At 40.6% G+C, this 21,807-nt stretch overlaps 1 protein-coding gene across 1 annotated transcript; it reads right to left on the bottom strand.

The window, feature by feature from the left end:
- Positions 1–307: 307 nt before the first annotated feature.
- Positions 308–17,441, bottom strand: LOC104547289 (AT-rich interactive domain-containing protein 1B-like; the record flags this gene model as incomplete). The annotated part of the gene is given in 10 exon segments (XM_010192912.1): positions 308–1,802; positions 1,805–3,392; positions 5,373–5,503; positions 6,331–7,120; positions 10,376–10,472; positions 12,000–12,116; positions 13,119–13,269; positions 14,917–15,089; positions 16,439–16,577; positions 17,353–17,441. Coding segments are annotated over 10 exon segments (3,388 nt in total), but the record flags the coding sequence as incomplete, so codon positions are not given.
- Between the last annotated feature and the right edge of the window lie 4,366 nt (positions 17,442–21,807).

The raw sequence follows: 21,807 nt of genomic DNA, 5'->3' as shown, positions 1-21,807 counted from the left end.
CCCCAAACACAGCACGGAGACTGGACACCTGCATAGTCAGAGCTATCCTTTGGCAGCCACATCTTCCCCCTTGAGGCTCCATGGTTTTATAAATAATAATTGAAAACGCTTCTCTGTGATGCAAGAAGGCTTTTCTAAAAGGAGAGCAAACTGCTGCAATACAATAATGTAGTATTTTTGAAGGTCATTATAATAAAGTAGGGGAAAGAGAATAGTCATTATTGCTCTTTCTTGTAAGTAGTTTGCTTTCCGATATCCCACACTGCAACTAGAACATTATTCAAGAACACCCATCACAGTGCTTAACAAGATTTAATGTACATTTATTCTTAACATGTGGAACATATAAAGATTTTATACTGAATAAATGAAATTCATTAAGCCAGAGGAAAAGGAGGAATTTACATCAAGTTTTTTCTTTTTTAACTACATTATCTTGAAATACAAATGCAGATTCTTGTCACTGAAAAATCTTTGAAGTTGTGTTTCTTCCTTTTTTTTTTTTCCTGTATATATTTTTTTTGTCTGTAGACTGGTAACCATTTTCTTAAATCAATCCATACGTAACCATTTCCACACCTTGTTTTATAAAGCAAATTGTGATCGGCTGCTCTCCCGAAATAGAGCATGACTTTATACATACAGAAACTTGTACATTACCCTCAGTTGTTGGTTTTCTGTGTTGGGTTTTTTTTTCTTTTTTTTTCTTATTTCTTGGAGATATGGCCCAAATGAAAGAAAACAAAATAATTCTACTATCACTTTGTAGATACCACATCATGAAAAAGAAACTAAAAACTCTGTACTAAAAAAAAAATGAGGGTATGTTTAATGTACAACTTCTATATACATCACGGCCCTTAGGCAATAAAAAAATATTTTAAAAAATGATTAAAGGAATTGTGAAGAACTGTCATTGTGGAAGGTCAAAAAAAAACAACCAGATGTAGACAAGACAGTTCTGGTGAGGAAGCAATTGATGTTCATCATCAGGTTTTGCTTAAAAAACTTTTAACTTAAATTTTTTTGTTTTGTTTTGCTCCTAGCCTAATGTAACCATTTCTCCAGAGGAGAAACCAGTATCGTTTTGTATTCTGACTACTGACTGACACCCTCCTTGATCCCCTACACCTACATCACTAGAATCTTCTATTGCACAGAGCTTTGGGTGATGGTATACAAGTTTTTTTTTTTATTTTTTCCTTATTTGAAAAAATAAAACACACAGGAACTTGGTATGTTGGTTATTTTTCACCTTTTTGTTTCAAAGTGGTGAGATTTTTTTTTCCATCATACAATGGTTTGCCATAACAATTTTTTTAAAAAGTCACTAGTTCGCTTCCCAAAAAATATGCAATACAAACATGGAAAAGAACATTGAAAAGGATAATCCATGGAAAAAAAAGTGTGACCTTTGAATGTACTAGACAGCAACTTTGGTTAAAAAAAATAAAATAAAAAGATGTACTTATACACATAGACAGCAAATATTAATTTCATAACTGTTCAAATTAATAATTTCTTTAATTCCCAATTGGTAAATAGTGAATGGGGCAGAGGAGCAAAGATTCTTTTTTTTTTTTTTCTTTTTTTTTCCTTCTTCCTACGTTGGATAAACAAGAACAGAAAACAGCCAGTTATATGTGACCCTCTAATCTCCACTCACACATGCTTGGCTTCTCACTTATGTCATAACTGCCCAATCTGAAAAAGTACATCACAGATGACGGATGCAACCAGAGAGTTCAGGACAGCAGATATTGAGATATCCAGCAAGCGGCCCTCGTGCAAAAGGAACTCTTTTTTTCCACTCTCGCCATGGCCAGCAAGGCCTTGGCTGCCCTGCACATCATGTCTACGCTAGGTGGCTCCAGGGGCGGAGGCTGCATGTGCATGAGGTTATGCTGGCTCTGCTGGTACTGGGCCATGGTGACCCCGTCTTCCAGGAAGCTTATCAAGTTTCCGATGCTTCCCTTCTGCACAGCTATTGCCCTCGCTGCTAATGTGTCCCCCTGGGCAAGGTTCGATAAGAGCGCCATGGACATTTCTCGGCAGACCGGGTTTTTGCGGTCCCCAACGTACCTAACTAAAGTAGCGTAGAGTTTCTCCTGACGACTGAATGGGGGCGTGGCCAAGATAAGGTCCACATTATTGTCCTGGATACTGAGCTTACACAGGGTCTCCAGCACAAGTCTCTGAGGCGAAAGAACCGAGTTGGGCCCCACGGTTGGAAAAGGATCCTGTGCCTCTGCAGACGGGCACACCATCCAGTGCAGCAAGCCATCCAAAATTGGCAAACAGATGCTTTCCGTGTAAGCAGACAAGTCTAGCTGCCCAGAAATGTTGGCTAATGTGACCAATGTATTATCCCTCAAGACCTCGAGGCAGTCCCACCACCACTCATCCTTGCTGCAGGCCACCCCTTTGTCCTCCTCTTCCTCTTTCTCATAAGTCTGTGGTGCTCGCTTTCTTTCTGGATGCTCATGGTGAAGAAGGATCAACTTTCCCAGGATCAGCACCAAGCCTGGATGTTTGGACATTTCGGTGTCATTGCCAGGCACAAAAGACAAGCTACGGACGATATTTGACACACAGATGCAGCGTTTGGCCAAGGAGTCTTGCCAGTGAGTTATGGTGCATAGAGGAGTCTCATCCCGGCTCCTTGGCTCATCCTCTAGCAGTTTAATATTCCGGTGGCTTTTGGCTTGATGGATCCCAAAGGGAAATTTACTGCTCTCTGTTTGGGAACCAGAGTTTGAGTCTTCAGGCAATGCTCCTGGCCGAGCTGAGAGGACATCGTCAATGGTTGCTGTTATACTTTTTTCTTGTTGTTCCTCAGATTCGCCTTTCCCCTCGAGGTCCTTCTTTTTGCTTGGAGAATTCAAGGGAGGAGGGGCTTTCCTGCGCGGAGGAATCTCCATCTTGCTTTCAAAGTGAGTCTGGATATGCTCAGTTGTGTCACCACCACCAAGCTGCCAGTGGAGAAGTCCACTATCAAATTCCTGAACGCGTCCAAGTTTGTCAGATCGGTCAACAACAAATAGATTATTTTTCTTTACAATCTTTATTGGCAGCTTGTCAAATTTACTGGCTTGTTTTGGCCTCTCACTTGGATCAGCAATGGCACCAGGAGTGGAAAAAACAATGCTCTTCTCTTCTCCTTCTACCTTTTCATCCTCCCCCTCCTCCTCCTCTTCATCAAAATAGTCAATACATTCGTCGTTCTCTTTTCCAGTATCCTCTGCCAAGGACTGACTATCATCTTTCTTGGCTGTTTTGTGGTCAAGTGCTTTGTGGCCTGGATCTCCCACTTCATATTCCATAAGGATTCCAAAAATGTCAATCAGGCATTTTCTAAAATATTCTACTAAAAGCTCAAGAAATCCAGACAACTGAGGGGAGAAGAAAGAACATAAAAATCAGATAAATATTTTTGTCTGCACGTAATTTTATTAGGAACACTGATGCATACATCTCTGAGTATTTCCCTCCTCCTGCCGTGGACCTGTGGCTAGGTCCTGCATGGCAGAAGTTAATCAAAGGAAATTCTTCTAGCATCTGTCCAAACAGTATAAAATGTCAAACTAGCATGGCTCCATTTGCTTAAACTGTAACAGCTATGAGAAGTACAGAACTTTATTCATAAGTCTCCTTTAAGCTACAGCAGACATCTAGCTTGGCTGTTCTGTGTCCTTGGAAGTGTCTAGGATTCTTCATTTTCTGTAGAGTGCTGAAGTTTCTAAGTCACTTAGATTTTCTGATTTGTGCTTTTATTAGATGCCTAAAGTTTACAATTCTTCCTCTCCTCTTTTGTCTCTCAGTCTCTAAAACCAACTGTCCTGTAGGAATCTGCAGTCCAGGGTATGGGCATGGATATCCTAGATTAATATCCCATCTCTACTGGAATAGTTCCATTTCTGCCTGGCAATATTTAAAAATTGTTACTGCAGCCTGGTGCTGTAAGTCACCCTTCAGGAACTGTTTTCATTTAGGTTTAATCCTCTTAATTAACTTGTAATTGCTTTCTTAGGGAAAGGCGGTAGTTTGACTTGGTGTTAATTTACCCTCAGTGGCTCTATGATCAAAATTTTTTTGCTGCTATGATGTATTCAGTCTGATTGTCTGGCTTTTAATGCTGTTTTTTTTTAATTGTGGGCTAATAGATTTTCAGCAAAATGTATCCTTTTCTCCATTCTCTTATGATTGCCAGAGCCTCAACGAATTAAGAACTGATGCTTATGAACCGCAGGAATTATCAGTCATCATATGGAGACCTGACTGCCATTGGAAATAGAGTCCAAGGCAAAAGTAACAAAAAATAGATATTGAAAATATACCTGGTATTCTGTGCAACTTAATGCAGTTTCTAATAGAATTCAGAGGAGATTCACCTCACTTAGCTTCAAACAGCCGGAACGGTTACTCACCTAACTGAACTGTCTAGATTCCTTTTATAATCAATGGGCTTTTACAGGCCATTTCTAGGGTATGAATCATCTGACCTATTTTAGATCTCTGCTTCGGGATGAGATGAATCATGCTATAGATATCACTAGTTCTAAAGTTAGGTGGGATGAAATGTACCATTTGTGTCTGTATTTAAAAAGGTCATTATATTTAAAAAATGATGAGTTACACTATTAGTAACCAAGGAATGAATGGAGCAGAGAAAATGAATATTTAATTTGTACAAATTTTAGATGATGTGCATTATCAGCATGCCATCTATTACTACCACTAACAAGACCAATGGCTAGAGTGGGGCTGAAAAATACTGGGAGGTAGCAAGGCAAAAGCACACATTGTTACATCCTATGTTACTTGCATCCTGAGGACAGACAGTGAATTTTAGCCTTTGAATTGTCAATCTGGTATTTCTATGCAAGCTTAATTTACTGGAAGAGGAAACTAAACAGAAAATAAGCAATAAAAAAAAATCCCACAGCCTAGTATGGGACTACTGAATAAGACAAGCAGTCACCAAAAGACAGCCTCAAATCAATTTAAGATAGTTTTGCAAAGTCATTTATGGAAACACCTGTTAATCAAGTTTACTAACATACTGCTGTTTTCTGGGATTGTCCTTTTACGATGAGTGTGAATTTACATGTTAGTCTTCTGTCAGTGCTAAAATTCTTGTATTCCTACACGCTCCTTTCCACAAGAGATACCTTTCTTTCAGGCTTATTATTTCCCCTATTCGACTAAAGCTACCCCTCGTTGCTCACTGTTACCAATCATAAAAAGTTTTGCAATATTCAATTTTATGTTACTTATAATAAATTTTAAAGGACTTCAGCATTTTTGTAGGTATTTTAATTCGTTTTTCTTTCCTTGGAAAGTTGGGAAGTATATACTGCTTTCCCACCTACCTGAGAGAGGTTGAAAGTAGCGACAGTGCTGTCATCATAGAGAAGAATATTAATAGTGTCTAGCGCCCAGGTACTTTCAGCCAAAAGACCAGATTTAAGAGACATCATCACTCTCCAGGCCTCAGGAGTTACTGGGAAAGAAAAGGGGAGAAGGAAAACAGCATTAGTGGATCCTCGGAGACCATTAACGAGTCATGAAAGATTAAACTGTGGCATTCTGAGGAGGCAGAATTGAAATGCAATAGTTAATGAAACACTAATTAAGACTCTGCTTTTGACACTTAGCCCTGTTCAGTTTTTCTGTAACTGCTGCTCAGCCTTAACACTGGATAACATCTTAACAGGGCCATTCTTCCTGACTTTGCTGAAGCAGAGATAATTGCACAAACTTAGAGAGGCTGACTAAACCAAACAGTTGGTAAACAAAGGTAGAATAGAACGTGGGAACTTCAACATATGAAAAGTAACAGGAATTCCAGATAGGAAGATACTTGGGAAAGAACAGGGGAGAAACAAACCACATGGAATGAATAAATGGGCCATTCAAGGGAGGCAGAGACTGTAACTACACAGCAGAACAGCATGAGCTTCCATGGAGCAAGAGCACAGGAAACTTTGCTCAGCTGCATGTTGTACTGGCGATTTAACAGACATCTGGAATGACCTTTCAACACATCTAATCTGGAAATCTGAGGAAAGATTCATTTTTAATGCATTTCTGGAAACCGCAAGTCTCCTTATAAAATACTGCTTTCATTTCGTGTCGGAACGTCTGGGATGAGTTTTACCTATCATCCTCACTGATGCATATGTTATTACATTTTTACTGAGGACGATCACATTACAGTTACCAAAGTTAACTATTTGTCAAAGTAGTCTTAAAATGTAAAAGAAAATAAAAATCAAAGTTCCTTTCTCCCAACCTACTTTGGTATTTAGCTTTTGTTTTGATGCTTACCAATATCTTTTGAGGTAATCTTTCGTCTTGGTTTTAAGACTGGTTGGGATGCTTCTACAGAGCCTGGGGGGAAGGTAATTTCTCGCCTAATCGGTGGAGGTTGGGGTGGAGGTCCTGTGACCTGTGACACTGGAACTGTGGGTATAACCTTTTGCATCTTCATGGAGGGTAGGAAAGGAGACTTGCTTGGAGACATACGGTTTTCCAAAGAGCGCTGGAAGGATGCTGGACTCGGAGCTCTAGAGATGTGATTTGGCATAGAGGGTGGTGTCTGGTAGGATGACTGAGGAGGTCTAGTGATAGGCTGCATGGAGGCTGAAGATGACATATAAGAAGGCTGTCGTTGGTTGACATGAGAAGGCCACTGACTCTCGTGGTTTATTCTCTGGTCAGGTACCATCATATCATCAGTGCGATTCATCCCTGGGTACGGTGGGGCCTGTGCAGGGCCTCCTGGACCTTGCCTATTCTGGTAAGGGTAAGGCATATCATTTCGTGTTGGCCACATGTTCTGCTGAGGACCTTCGCTGGAAGATGACGACTGCATGGGGCCACCAATCATCTGGGGAGGTATTCCATGCTGCTGCATTTGGCCTGGGCCCTGCATCCTCTCGCTGTTGTACGGATACGAATACTGTCCCTGCATGGGCCTCCTGTCAGGCCCCGTGTAAGCGTTGCTGTACTGGTTATACATTTCCTGCTGCTGGTTGCCATACTGCATGTTATACATATCCCCTTCATGGCGCTTGGCTGGAGGCCCATACATGCCATCCATGTGTCGCTTATAGTTCTGAAAAAAAAAGTTGGAAAGAAGACGCATTGCTTTTACTCCATACTCAATACAAATATATTGGCTGAAAGCTCACTGAAAAAGCTGAAGAGCTTAGCTCTAGAGGGGCTATGCTGACTCCAGAGTCAAGCACTCAGTGCTATGGTTAGGCTTGGTCCACTGCTTTCTTTTTAAGACACTGTTTTGCTGCATAGAGAACTTAATGCTAAAAGGAAACTTATCCTTGGGCTAGATTTTCTTGTGCTTACTCTCATTTTCTCCCTTTGCCTTTCCTTTCCTATCTGTCAGATTAAATTCCACTGGTCACTTCAGACACGCATGAAAAGGCAATGGTCCTCACCAGCTACAGTATTTTCACTTCTTTTTTATGCTTAGTCTACTAAGAAGAAAAATCTTTAAAAAAAATTCAACTCCACTCAGTAAATCTTTTCAAGAGACAAGCATTGAATAAACTCTTAAAATAACAGGATATGCTGCAAGCACGCGTGTGTGAAACACTGGATCTTACATAGGGCACAGGCTACACACTGTACATTTATTAGTAGGAAAAAAACATTCTGCTGCATTTGCTACTCTGTGTAATTCCCAGGAATGTGGTCCTGTTTGGGCAACCATCCCTCTTCCCAAATCATCCTAATCACATTTAATTTACCGTGAGATTATTACAGCAAATGGTCACATCCAAATGTTCTCTTCTAGTTTATGCAGGTTCTTACCCTGCTGCTCAGTAATGAATTAAGCAATGTAACTAACAGCTGCCACCTGTGGTTTATTCCCTCTTTGTTTCTTACCCTCTCAAGCGGGGAATGTTGTGTAAGCTGTTTTACTGTGAGGGGAGCCGACTTGTTTTTAAATCATACAAGCTTGTATGTATTCGTGTTTAAGACAGCAGAACAAAAAGAAGACATGTTGCAGTTTTGAGGGGAAAGTGGTAAGGTTTGCAGCGGTGCTTATTTCCTGTGGGAGTTTGCTCCACAGTTCAAACCAAACCGAGTACTCTGGAGCAAAAAAAGTGAATTAAATGGGTGATTGTTGAATATATGATCTATGGCGAATTCAAAGTTATGGCTCCCCCGGAAACTGTAGTTCAGTCACACTGCACAATGTATACTAATGTACTGGAGTTAAGATCAGATAAAATTCTGTATGTATTCAATATGGGTCAGTTAAAACAGCTCTGGGATTCATAAACTCATCTTCCAACTCTGGTGCACATAAAACCACAACTACTGTACTGCCTTAAAGTATTTTTTTTTTAAACTTGCTATAGAGCTCTCTGGTTATCTGAGAAATACCTATTTTCAGCCTTACATAAACTACTTGCTGTAGTCAATTCCACCCTTGGGGCCAATTTATACATTAAGAACTGGCTTGGTAGTTGCCACACCTAAAAAGGTGGTGTTTGTTTTGCTACAGTGACTCAGAGTGCTTGAAGAAGCCACTTGGGACTGAAGCATGTGCCTTTTTAAAAGCAGTTCAGCGCTCGTGGGTATGTCGTGGCAACATGCCTAATGGTACCCAGCGCTGAGGACTGCGATGCACCCAAACTCCCCCTCCTGTGCAAAGGTTTGGCAGGAGACTGCGGCTACACAATGTGTGTCTCTCTCCACTGAGGATGTGGAATTCGGAGACCTTGCAGAAGACAGAAAGACCCCACCATAGGTCATCATCTGCTGCTGCGTGACAGCTCTGGGGGTACGAGCATTTGTATGGGAATTGAAAAACCTGGCTCAAAGTGCTTCATTAGCTCCAGGAACTCATGCTCCACGCACCTCCTTCCCAGGTCATTTCCTAGCCTTCAGGCTGTAGACAAAAGCCCTAAAAGGGCCATTTTTCACATTCTTCCTGTGCTACTATAGAGTGAGATTTAGGAAACTGAAAATAAGCTAGGGGCAATCCAATCTCTAGGTAAATGAAGAAGTGGAATTCTTTGGGAGTGGAAGAGGATCCCTGCCCTTCATTCTTCACTGCTTTCTTGCATTAATTCATTTTGCATTCCAGAGTCATTGTACAAAGCATATAAACACCACTAACAACAGGGCCAAATGTATTTTACAAATTCTAGCTGTCTCCTTGCTTAAATGAACGTGTAGTTAATATATTCCCTGCATACATTAGCATGGAATATCACAAACTGTTCTGTTATCTGTCTTTGCTATTTCCCCATAAATCACCTGGACTGCTAGCATATGCTCATCATAAAGAGCAACAAAACAGTTTTTTGATTATGCTATTTCAGAGATGTTATGAACCAAAGAAATAAGCAAGAAATTCTGGAATTGAAATTTATATACATTTTCAACACAGTGCAAGCTAAGATCTCCTCTTTCAGGTTCCTCCATCACCCTGAATTTTCTAGTAAAATTATCCCAGAGTGAAAAGGACTATCTGAAACTGGCTGAAAACCAGCTTACATTTTCATTTTCGTATTATATGAAAATGCTTTCTATGTTGGAAGCTAACTTCAGCTTTAATTATTGTATGACTAGGAATGAATTAATAATGCGCAGGATGAAACTTGGATACTGTTGAAATCAGTGGAGTTTTGCTACTGACTTATAAGATAGGATTTTGCCCACAAGGTATTAATGATACAACTAACAAAAAAAAGTCTTAGTAATTAACATAATTTACATTTTTAAAGTAGCTGCACAGGGAGACTGGAAAGTACAAATTTTCAACTGTTTTTAACACCAATAATGCTCTCTCTCTCATGTATTTGTACTGTATTATTACTACAGATAACGTGGGGAATGTGCCATCTGATCTGTATTAAAGACAGGTATCTCACATGACTCACCACAGCATTCTCAGTAACTGAGTGTGCTGCATGCCTGTCTGAGCTCCAGTTTTCTGCTGGGCTCACTTGGCTGCATGACTTTATGTTAAGGCCCCTCAGCCTGCCAGCCAAGCAGCTTTCCTATTTGTTTCTGGAACTGAGGCAGCATCACTTTACTTGCCTATGAATTACACTTTCCCAGTCTGCTGGTTATTAACTTGGGACAGTCACTTGATACACATCCTAAGCCACAGAACATCTGTTAAAATTTACACTCTTCCAGTGTAATGAACACGTTTTCCTACTGCTGCATATACGCTGCTTATCTGTATGGGCTGTGATTTTGACCAGAACTACAGTGCTCCTCTGTGCCAAAAGACAGCTATTGTATAAAAATTTTTTTCAATGTATGCAGAATTTTGGGGTGACATTTATTAAACAAATGTTATGAATACCACTGTTTTCTCCTATCCTACCTGCTGCTGTGGATACATTCCAGGTTGATGTCCTCCATATGGTGGCTGTCCTGAGGGAGGTCCTTGTCCGGGATACTGCTGCCCATATGGTTCATGCCTAAAATGAAGCATTCAAATCAACACTTAGAGCTGCTGGAATTTCCAAGCCACCAGGAAAAGCAAAGTGCTCTGATGATCTTACACCTTGAAGGAATTGGCCATTTGGAAACAGGGTGAAAGTATGGTGTGGTACAGTCCTGAGCCTGATGCAGTAAGCTCTGCTGCAGCTGCTGGTGGAAGGAAGGAGGTAAAGCAGCTGACAGAAGAAGGGAGGAGCAGAGAAGGTGCAACAGAGATCCAGAGGTAGCAGTCATGAATGGGAACAGGGTACGGTCAGCAAAGCAGTAAGAAAGGCAGCTGCAGCTGCTGGGAACCTGTCTTAGGTGGAAAAGTATCAGATGTACAGCTCAAGGGTTGCAAGTCAAAATTCTTGTGTTTCAACGAGTCAGCCTTCAAGCAAGCTACTTTATGGATTATTTAACAATATAATCATGTTAACTGCTAATTTGAATTGAAATCGTGATTTTAGTCTGATGGTAGTGACAGAAAGTGAGTACACACTTCATTACAATATATGACATTTAAATACATCATTACTGAGTAAAAACAGTACTCATAGTTTTGCTAATGTTTATGTCATTTTTAATTAAAACTACACAATGAAGCATACACAAAAGAGGCAGAGTTGCACTGCACTTGGAAACCTACCTGTGGCCTTCAAGACCTCTGTGAAGCACTACAGTGCAACTGCAATATTTTTAGCACATTTGAATGAAATTTAGGTTGCTGAAATGAAATACTTGGAAAGATTAAGACTGATAAATAACACTGTATTGCAGACTGATACACCAGGAATTCCTCTCTGTATACCAGTGAGAACATACCTACAACTGAAGTATAATTATGGAGATAATATATCGGGGAGAGTCAGAGAAACAGAGGACTGGGGAACCTGACATGTTCCCCAGAACTAATGGGACCTCATTTTTCTAAATGCACAGAAAACTGGCATTTTTTGAGAGCTGACCAGAAGTGAAGCAATAGCTGTTCAGTATCTCCTAAAATTATGATGTGGATGGAGAGAAATTCTCTAATGCCAGTTAAAAGAACCATATACCTCATGGGAACTGTCTACAGCTGTCCAAGATGGTACACGAAATAAGATAAAACTGAGCGAAGGCACATGTATGTTGTACATAAGGGAACACTTTCTAAATGTCCCATTTGTTAGACACAAGCCAGGTGAAGTTGTGGAAGCTTCAGAACTGGTGAACTGCTCTGGAGAACCAGGGCTCATAAAATACATTCAGTTTGGTGTTGACAGGAAGATACACAAGTGATGATGTATACTCCTTTATATTCCTTTTCTAACATAGTGGATTCTACGGCTACACAAAGTCAACCGAGTCACCCAAGCCTCCGCGCCCTGAAAGAAACCGAACCAATGGCAAAAGCCTAAATAGGAACAGACAAACCAGAATTAACACACCAAGAGGCCACATATTCTGTCTATGTGGTCTCACAGAGGCTGCTAGCACTCATTAGCTGGTTATTGCAGATATTACAAACAGAAATCAGTGTTCACCTTTGCTGGCCAGGGTAATGATTAGGAGAGTACATGCTTGGGTCACTGTTTGAAGGCACCATGTTGCTTTGACCAGGTGGTCCAATACTGCCTTCAGGACCCACCCCATGATCCAACCTAAAAAAATGACAAAGGAAACCCCATTCTGTAAGAAGCACTTATTCTCCAAAATTGCCAACAAAGTAAAACAAAACACACCCCTTAAAGTGTACTTAACTCTCTTGACTTACGACCTTCCACTGGAAGCCCTTACTCTCACTGACTCCCCAGCAATTGACCTGTTAACGACATGATTACACTTGTGCTGCTCTACACATCCACTACTTCAAACCACTGACTGAAAACTACTCCACTACTCCACTCAAAAGACCCACACTGCACCCCTTTGGCTACCATCAGGAAAGAAAAAGCAAAGCTGAAGTACACAGCCTAATGAAAGTAAAAGTAGGAATACAGGCAAAGCTGCAAAACCTACCGGGATACTTAATATAATCCAAACATTCCCAAACCATTCTGCTTGCTATACCAGTGCTCAGACATCAGTGATTTCACTGATTTTTTTTTTCCCAAAGCCTTTCCTGAGATAAACAAAAGAGGATCACATTTATTTTGTGTACTTCACTGAAAGACAAACTTAGGAGCATCCTGATGGACACACTGCAAGACCGGTGCCCCGCAGCTCACACAACAGACTAGACTCTCCAAAGGCAATTCACCAACAGACTACGAACTAGAGAAATTTAGGCTGTGCATTTGGTTTTTCATAAAAAGCCCACCACCGACTGCTCAGGTGAAAACATGGCCCAAAAACTAACTGAAGTGCTACCTTATGCCATCACAACCCAGCCCAGCCACCTGCTGAAGGCAGCTGTCAAACACAGCCATGTGCTGATCTGCTGCAGCTCAAGTGACTTCTAAGGTGGGACAGTTCCTCCTTATGACTTTGTGTGAACAGCTAGACTCACTCATTACCAGTGGTTTGACTCGCAGTGATTTAGTGAGATGCTGCAGGAAGTGTAGGCTGCTACGTTCTCTGCAAGGTGCAATAGGAAAATGAGAAGAGGAGAGAGAGGATCATTTTCACTAATGGGCTTTGCTTTTTCCTGACGATTGGCTCACCTCCTGTCATAGCCACTTCCATAAGGGAACTGCTGTCGCTGGCTCATGCTCATGTTGGACATTGCTCCGGATGGACTCTGGTTATACATATCTTGTATTCCACTGTTAGGCATTTGTCCAGGGGTCATGAAAGGCTCGTTGCTTCCAGGCACTGCAACAGTAAGGGAAATTAAATATATTATTCTGGGTGTCTGAAGATATCTTTCTATTAAATGATGTATTTTAAAATAATGTTCAGATTCCTAACACTGCCAGGGAGAATTAGCTGGTGTCTGACAAGCTCTCCAGGGTTTGATGAAAACACATGAAGCAGCACCACTACCAAGATGATAGTTATAATATTAAGGAGCTGCAAGCGAGGAAAGTAATCTCATCCTATGGAACTGAGCTCATCAGGCACCAGGCAGCTGCTTCCTTGCGGTCTTTATAGCTGAAGATGAACTTGCTCTTGTTCTTTTCACCCAAAACAATGGTAAATAGGAATGGAAAAACAAACCTTACAAAACAGATTAGAGCAAACCTAGTTTGGATTACAAAGCTGTCAGAATCAGGATCTTCTTTTTCCCATAAAGCCCTCATAGACACATGTATACCATAGCTTAGTTATGGACAGGATACTGTATTCTAATGTAGTTTCTCAAGCAGGATGAGCATATTCTATGGGTCCAAGAAAAGCCATGTTGACCACTATTATCGGATATAAATCGCCAATCAAATAGAGGAAGAGACTCTATCCTTTAGTGCCTCATAGCAGATACTGAACAGAGACACTTCTGTTTCGACAGGATAGATGTGAAATGTGCAACAAAGTGCAATAAACTCACTTAATCTCACATGGATAATCTCACTCATATATAGAGTGAATTGAAGGCAGAGAGGGTTTTCCCTTCCACCAGCTGTGTTATGCTAGTGTCCACAGTCCAGGTAAAAGGACATAAAGGGGAAAGTTTTTTAAAAAATCACATCAGATTAACTATCTCTTTTAAAGCATCTCCCCACTTCATCACACATCTTTCTTCCTCTGATTTCTAGACCTCTTCCTCTCCTTCTTCCCTTTTGCTCCCTTTCAGTTTCTGCTTTCTTAATTTCTTCTCCTCCATCTGCTCTTCTCTTTGCAGCCATTGTGAGCACTGCTTGTGTTCTTTCCTCCCACTTTCCTATATACAATGCAAGACTGATTCATTTTAAGCACATTTGACAATATCCACGAAACCATCTGTAGGTTAAGTGCCCAAAAAGGACAAGAGTCAAGTTTGACATTAATTTCAAGTTTTGATTTCTAAGAATAAACACACTTTGAGTGTGTTTACCACCTTTTATCAGGGGCTATCCAAGTGAGAAAAAATAGCTTTCCTATTCAGAAAAATACGTTAACTGAGACAGAGAGCATTAGTAGATTGCTCAGTTCCACACAGTGAATTCCCAGTTCAGCCCTACTACAACCAGGCACGCTGTTTCCCCACTTCACAGTCTAACACCGAAGTCCAGCATCTGATTTGCAGAATAGCTGACCACCTTCAAGAAACACACGGCACAGCACAAAATCTAACCCTATGAATTTATGTCACTTCCTGAAATGTATTCCTACAAGCATTTGTAGGATTCTGTTCAGTCTAAAATAAACAGTGTGACTCAGTGGGGAAAATATGACCAGACCAGAATGAAACACAATTGCACTGCATCTCTCTTTTTGCTACAAGGATATGGTTTTACCAATGACAAAATCAGCAAAGTAAACTAGAACATCTTGATGACATAGAAGTAGGGAAGAACACTTAAGCTCCCACAAAGGAAATACCTTTTCTCATTCCACCGAAAGGATCTTTATTCGGCTCATATGGCATCCTTCCCATCATATCTGGCATGTTTATTCCCTGCTGGTATGGTGCATTGGGCGTCATGGAGTTTCGCTTCGGGAATGCTGAATCACTTACATCAGAAAAGGGATCGTGCACACTAACGGCGCTGTTTCTAGCAGATGAGCAAAAGGAGTCATTAATACCATCAGGTATTCATAATAATTGTGAAAACAGGCTGGACTATAATACATCCAGCCCATGATGCTGTGGCAGTGATCAGTGCAGGATACAACTGAGGAAGATGCAAAAAACTTTCACAGTGGACAATCATTAAAAAAATCTACCCATTTTTTTCCCAAACTTATCTGGCTACTTACCTTAAAGATCAGGGTTTTTAATCTAATTCAACTGTGCATGTTCCTATTACTCATATAAAAGTCTAAACCCTTCTGAAATTTCTCTAAGCTGTCTGCCTCACTACCCCAAGGCAGTGAGCTCCACAGGTTAATTATATGCTGTGTCAAAATTGTATTACTTTTTATCAGTTCCATATTTATTACCTTTCAAATTTACCAAGCACCCCATTGCTCTCCTACAAGAGGAAAGACTAAACAGCAACACTTGATTTACCTCCCAAATACCATTTACTGTTACAGAGAGGCACTAACCTTTATAGTTGCAGCCAGCTTTACTCTAAAGCCCTTTAAAACTTGTCTTGGAAAACGGAGCTTCCTTGATAACTATCAGATTTATTCTTATTGTAAAATACAATTTTTTACATAGTGAAGGAAAACTCAATCTGAATTAAAGATGACTAAAAATGGTTCTTGTTATCCTTTCAGCAGTATTATAGATGGAGGAAAAAAAGAAGCCAAGTATGTTAAGTTTGGAGTGACTTTGTGCATAGTTCAGAGCTGCTGAAGTCAACAAGAACTTTTTTTGCTGGACTTCAGTGGACTAAGGATCCTCAAGGAATGCTGAGAAGGCTTCACTTCAGATGAAGCCAGTCTGTGTGACTTAAAGGACACAGGACCGAAAGGGATCCCTTGGTCCACCCAGTTGAATCCTCTGCTATATCTTGACCACTGTTATTATATATGCTTTTCATCATTTGAATTTAAGTAACAACTTAAAACCACACATTCCTCCTTCCAAAGCATGAATGTCAGGACCTGTATAGCTGTATACCATATATACCTGTATACCAAGGAAATGAAGGTTGTGGTTCTAAGTTGTGCTGCTGGGTTCCACTTTCCTTCCCACTCTTCACATATTCACGTGCTCCCCTTTGCACTGGTGCTTGTCTGATCCTTCTCTGGTGGTTTGAAAGCTAACACAGCTCCTACTCCTTCCTCCCTTTCCCTCTCTCCCCTCCAAAAAGAAATAAATTTTCTGCCATTTTTAAGGTTCTGACCAGTTCATCACAGAAACAGAAGGGTGCCCGAACAGTTGGGAAAGACTGGCTTACACTGTTCTAGAACTTACACCCCAACAAAAAATGAAGAAAAGCCCTTTTCATACCTGCCACCCTGCATAGGTGTCATCTGTCCATGAGGTGTTGATGCTGGTGTTGGTGGCTTCAAATCGCCTGGCACTTCTGTCATGGAATTACTACCAGTAGACTGTGGAGTCTGTGGGCCTTGCAAGGAACCAGAATTAGCTGGGAAATTAAAGAGAAAGGAGATATTAAAAGGTAGCAGCCAAATTCCTGTGGAAATAATAATCATTAAGGAGAGAAACTGGTTCTTTATCCCATAAACCTGCTTAGACCATGCATCTCAGTACTTTCTAATTTCCCCAAAATCCTCTGAGATCAAGATATGTTGTGCAGTAATAGCCATCATCTTTCCTAGAACCATGGATTTAATCTGCCTGAAGCAACATCAAATCATCTAGATGAAGGATCGTTTAAATCAGAGGTCAGAGATACAAAGTTAATTGTCTATAGTTTACAACAAAGTAAATGAAGGTTGTTCTTTGGCACAGCTTCTTTATGAAATCACTGTCACAACACATGCACTTATAAGGCAAATTTCAGCCAGAAGCTTTTCTTCACACATTTTAACTGCTGTATTAATATAAATTCATAATTTCATTTAGCACTAAAAGGCAGACATTTCCATGTTGAAGCATGGCAAATGGTTAGTGGCACATTGCAACCCTAAGCCCTCTTTGAGACTGCATGGCAAAATGTTGTATTTAAGAAATGCAAAAGGCAATCTGGGATAAGAAGAAAGCAATCACTCGAAGTAGAATTTGAACAGAAGGCTATAGCTAACACTCCTAATAAAACTGTGAAAATTGCAATGGACATCTTAACAAACTGTAGTTAGGATCACTGTAGAGTGCAAGTAACAAGTCCAGGTCAATTCTGCAAAGGATCTATTTCATCTGCACAAATTCTTATGCTAAGATCTCTGAAAGCAACTGAGTACCTGCACTACTGCCCTCCTTAACCATGGTAGTTATATTCTTGATATGACAAGGGTTTAAGAGCAGGTACTGTTGTTCTACTCCGATGAGACTGAGCGGTAATAAGGGCATTAAATGAATACATCATATAAGCTAATGATAAAATACATCCAGACCAGTCTTCTAAAGTAAATACTGGAGTTACTATTTTCACGTGACTACTGAGGAGAAACACCGCCCAACCCCAAAGATCTGACATAGTGGTTTTCTGATTTAGAAGGTCGTAAGTGGGAATTAGTAACAACATCCAAGCCTTGGATGTCATTGGCCTTGCAGCAAGAATTCTACCTGAGGAGAACCTGTGGGATTCAAAACTTTACATGAAATTGGGAAAAAAAATTACCAACAGAAAAAAATCACAAATATAATAGATTCAGAAAGACATGGCTTTGGCTTGAGAGGTCCTTCTTTTTTATGAACTGTCATGTAAGAATTTTATAGTGCCTGACTATCTACATTCAACAAGCAATTAACAAAACTTTATCAATTGCTGTTAGAGGGAAAACTGGAGCAAGCGGTATGGGCTTTTCTTCTGTATGTGAAAAGGAGAGTAGTTTATAATTGACTCAGAATCCTAGAACACTCATCATCTTGACAGGCAGAGCTTGTTTTTAACCAAAGAACACCTTTTTTTATATATGTTTCATTTATATCTGTAACACATGGCCCACTATCTGGAAATCAGTCTCAGCAGCAAGTGCATATGTAAAATCCACATTGTGCAGACCACATTGTTCTTGTCCTCAGTCTTCTGAGGCAAGTTTGGATTATGCTCCCATAGTAATGACGTTCAAAAAAAGTTCAAGAAAAGCTCTCTGATTGCATTAATACACTAACAACATTTGCAACAACTAATGCTACAGCTGACTGAAGGCTTCAGTGTTATAATAAAAAAAAATCATTATGACAATAGAAAAAATCATCACGTTCACATAAAATAAGCCCTTTGTCTATATGACCTGAGTGAGCCAGGATCACTCTCCTGCCCTTGAGCTTTAAACACAACTCTAGAGTTCTCCTAAAAAGCTTGAAAGCATTGCTGAGTTAAGTCAGACATCGTCACATACCATCGTGTTATATTAGAACCTTGTAAGTAAACATCTCAGTGTTTAATCTTTACTATGAATAACAATGTGTTTTATATAATCTTCTGTGATTAAAAGAAGGTTTAAAACCAAAAAGAATATAACCAAAAAGAAGATATGCAACTGAGAAGCTATAGAACACGTAGGGCAACAGATGAAATAGTATAAAGAGCTATACAAGGCAAAACTTAGAAAACTGGCAACCAGAATTAGTGGATAATCATGCTTTAAATTTTTTGGTAGCTCAAATTCTGTTCTGTCAAATGTGAATCATACTACTTTCCCTCTCAGATGGGTATTGCAAAGGCTGACTAATACTTTTTAAAGGCCTCAAATAGTTGAAGATGAGATAAAACAAGGAGAAAATGCGTAACTCTGAATTTGATTAAGAACTGTGGCACAAGTAAGGGCTCTGTACTGAAAACTGAGGATAACACAAAATACTGAATAGCTCCTCATTCACTGAGCACTGTTTATTCTGTGCACTAAATGACACAGACATTTTATGGCGAAAATTTCAATGTGACAGCATAATTAAGAGTGTATTGAACTGCATATGCACCAGGAAACATACTTAAGGTTGCACAGATTATATCTCACTTTTGGCATTTCCTAACCTTTGAGCACTTGACTTTACATCAAAGCAATAAACTTCAAACAGTTTTTGGATATAGCACGTGCACACAGGTGCCTGCATGCACACATGTTAAATGCAAACTAGTTACATTCTCTCTCACATGCATTTTATACACATTGCTATTCACAATGTTTTCTAGCTAAAGAATATGAAAACAACTCTCTTCTCTGTAAGAAAGTAACATATTCCTTTTTCATTTTTCACCTTAAATTTTACATTTGATAAGCTGCTCTCTGAAATTTTTATATCTATCCTTGCAGGGGTTTTATTGTGGTAGATGTTTGATTTTGATTGTGGACACTCTGAAATAGAAACTGTATCTTTTAAAGTGCTTCATAAGCTTCAGTATTAAACAAAGAACCAAGAAGGAAGACAAACAACAATGTTCTTTTCAAACAGGTGATCTCTGCTTACACAACTCTGCCACTGATTTGGGGATGTCCAGGAAAAGCCCTGTGTGTACATAGCTACTGAATTCTTCGTCTCGCATCCACATCTAAGCAAGGCTTGTCTTTCAACTGCCATAACAGATTTGTAAAAATATGCTTTTAACAATAGAAAATCCATCCAAAACGAAATAAAATTAACATCTTTGTCAGTGAGAAGGTGAGGTCTTACAAACTCTTCCCCAGTTCACTCAATGGCACATGTTATTCTCAGCAGCATGGAATTATAGCACTGGCATGGCTTTTTCCTTGCATGGCAGTAAGTACTGCTTTCAGGAAAGACCATTTATTTACCAGAACAGAAATATGCAGTTAAAAAAAAAAATCTTTCTCATGCCAGCAATTTTTTCCCTTCAGGGAACACAAAAAAAAAGAAAAGAAGAAAAGAAGAATGCAACCTCTTGAAACTCCATTAATAGGAGGCCTGACATGCTCTCTAGGATATCCCTACCTTTTGCCAGAAGCTACAAATGTATACTCTAAAGTAAACAATGGAAAGGTTACTGAAGGTTAAATACATTCACATACTTCAGAGTGAACAGCCAGCCGCCACGCTGGGAAGATAATTTACACAGCACGAACCCCGTGCCCCAGTCAGGCCGGGCTGGGGGCTGCTGGCTGCAGCAGGGCCCCCCCCGGGCAGGCCAAGCATGGAGGCACCTCTGTCGGATCCCCCATCCACCCCTTCTGACCCCTCTCCCATCTGTCTTCCGTGGGGATTCCCTGGCTGGCCTCATGACACGCTCCATGACATCACCTGCCTGCTAAAAATACTCCTGCCGAGAAGGATGGGTTTGGTTACAGGCCGCTCACTGAATGGCTGTATCGTGTGGTGGTGTGTCACATTTCCCACCCCGCCATCCCCCTCCCCAAGTCTTGTTTCTCTGCTGCCAAGGAAACGCAGGGAACGCTCTCTTGGTGTGCTCTGCTCCCTCTTTCCAAGGCAGGCGTGCAATTTTCCAGGTTTGCTGTCATGAAATCTCCATTGACATCAGGGCCAGCTGCTAAGCGTTACTCAGGAGCATCCTCTGCTGCACCACTGTGCCCATCCTCTTCATTCAGTGTAGGATAAACTGCTCAGTCTGGAATTTTGAGAGTGCCAAATAACTTCTTCACGCTGGTGCTTTTTTCAAATTTGTTCTCCGACACCCATTAGTGCTTAGCATAATGGCCCCCAGAATTATTTTCAGTTTAGAACTTGCTATGTAATTGGTGCATATTTTGGTCAGAACTATGAAACACGCATGACAGGAAGAGGATTTTGGCTTTGCAGCCACTTCTGGAAAGCACTGGAGTCCAAGAAGAATGCTTAAAAACACCTACAATGCCTCTCTCTCTCTCTAGGGGATTGTTTACACAGCAAAAGAGCAGTCAACAGTTGACGTGGTCCTTGGCACGGACTCAAGGACCAGGACATAAGGCCAACAGGAGTCCTCTACTCGCTATTCTGTCATTAGGCATCTGCTGACAGTGTTATCTGACCCAGACAGTTTTCAGCTGCAATACAAAGGCCTCAGCCTACCACAAGCAAGCCTCCAACTTGCACAGCCTCACAGAGCAGTGCAAGCCACGCTAAAACACACGCAGGCCCACATCTCTGAGTTTTATAAAAAAAAAACAGCAAAAGAGGCTCTGAGAGTAGTACGAAGCCAGAACATTTATTAAGATAGGCAGCTAATCCTACCCCTAACACCTGGACTACTGTGCAAACCTCTGCTGAAGAAAGCCACCCAGCTTGTCACTTTGCTGCTCTACCCTCACTCCTTTTTTCAACTTATGATTGCTGACACCATCCTGAATTGCACTGTAGATAGCACTAAATTATTCACTCCTTTACATACCATTTACCTTATTAACGATGTTGTAAAAACCAGAAGTAATGCGAGAATCCCAAATACCGTGCTACAAGCAAATGGAGTAACACATGGACCTAGACCACTGCCTGGCATAAATCTGACTTACACACCACATCCTTTCCTTGACCGGGCTCCTCTATGGCAATCTCCCCACTGTGGTTGTTGCAGTATTTCCCAGTGTTTCCTCTGTTAAATGCATTCTAAAGGCTGTCTGTGAGGCAGCTGCAGAATCACCCCACGGATGCAGGACATCTGCAACAACTGATTTGCTATGAACTGTGTGTCACCATGCTCCCATCTTCCATAACATCTGTGTGGGAACTACCTCCACGCAGGAACTGAATTCTTCTCTGTACCAAGAAGGCTGCCAGTCCCTATATATTCTTTTATATAT

The sequence above is a fragment of the Mesitornis unicolor genome, unplaced genomic scaffold (genome assembly GCF_000695765.1).
Source record: "Mesitornis unicolor isolate BGI_N332 unplaced genomic scaffold, ASM69576v1 scaffold12349, whole genome shotgun sequence".
NCBI lineage: Eukaryota > Metazoa > Chordata > Aves > Mesitornithiformes > Mesitornithidae > Mesitornis > Mesitornis unicolor.
Note: the sequence above shows the minus strand (reverse complement) of the source record. Positions and strands in the feature narration are given on the sequence as shown.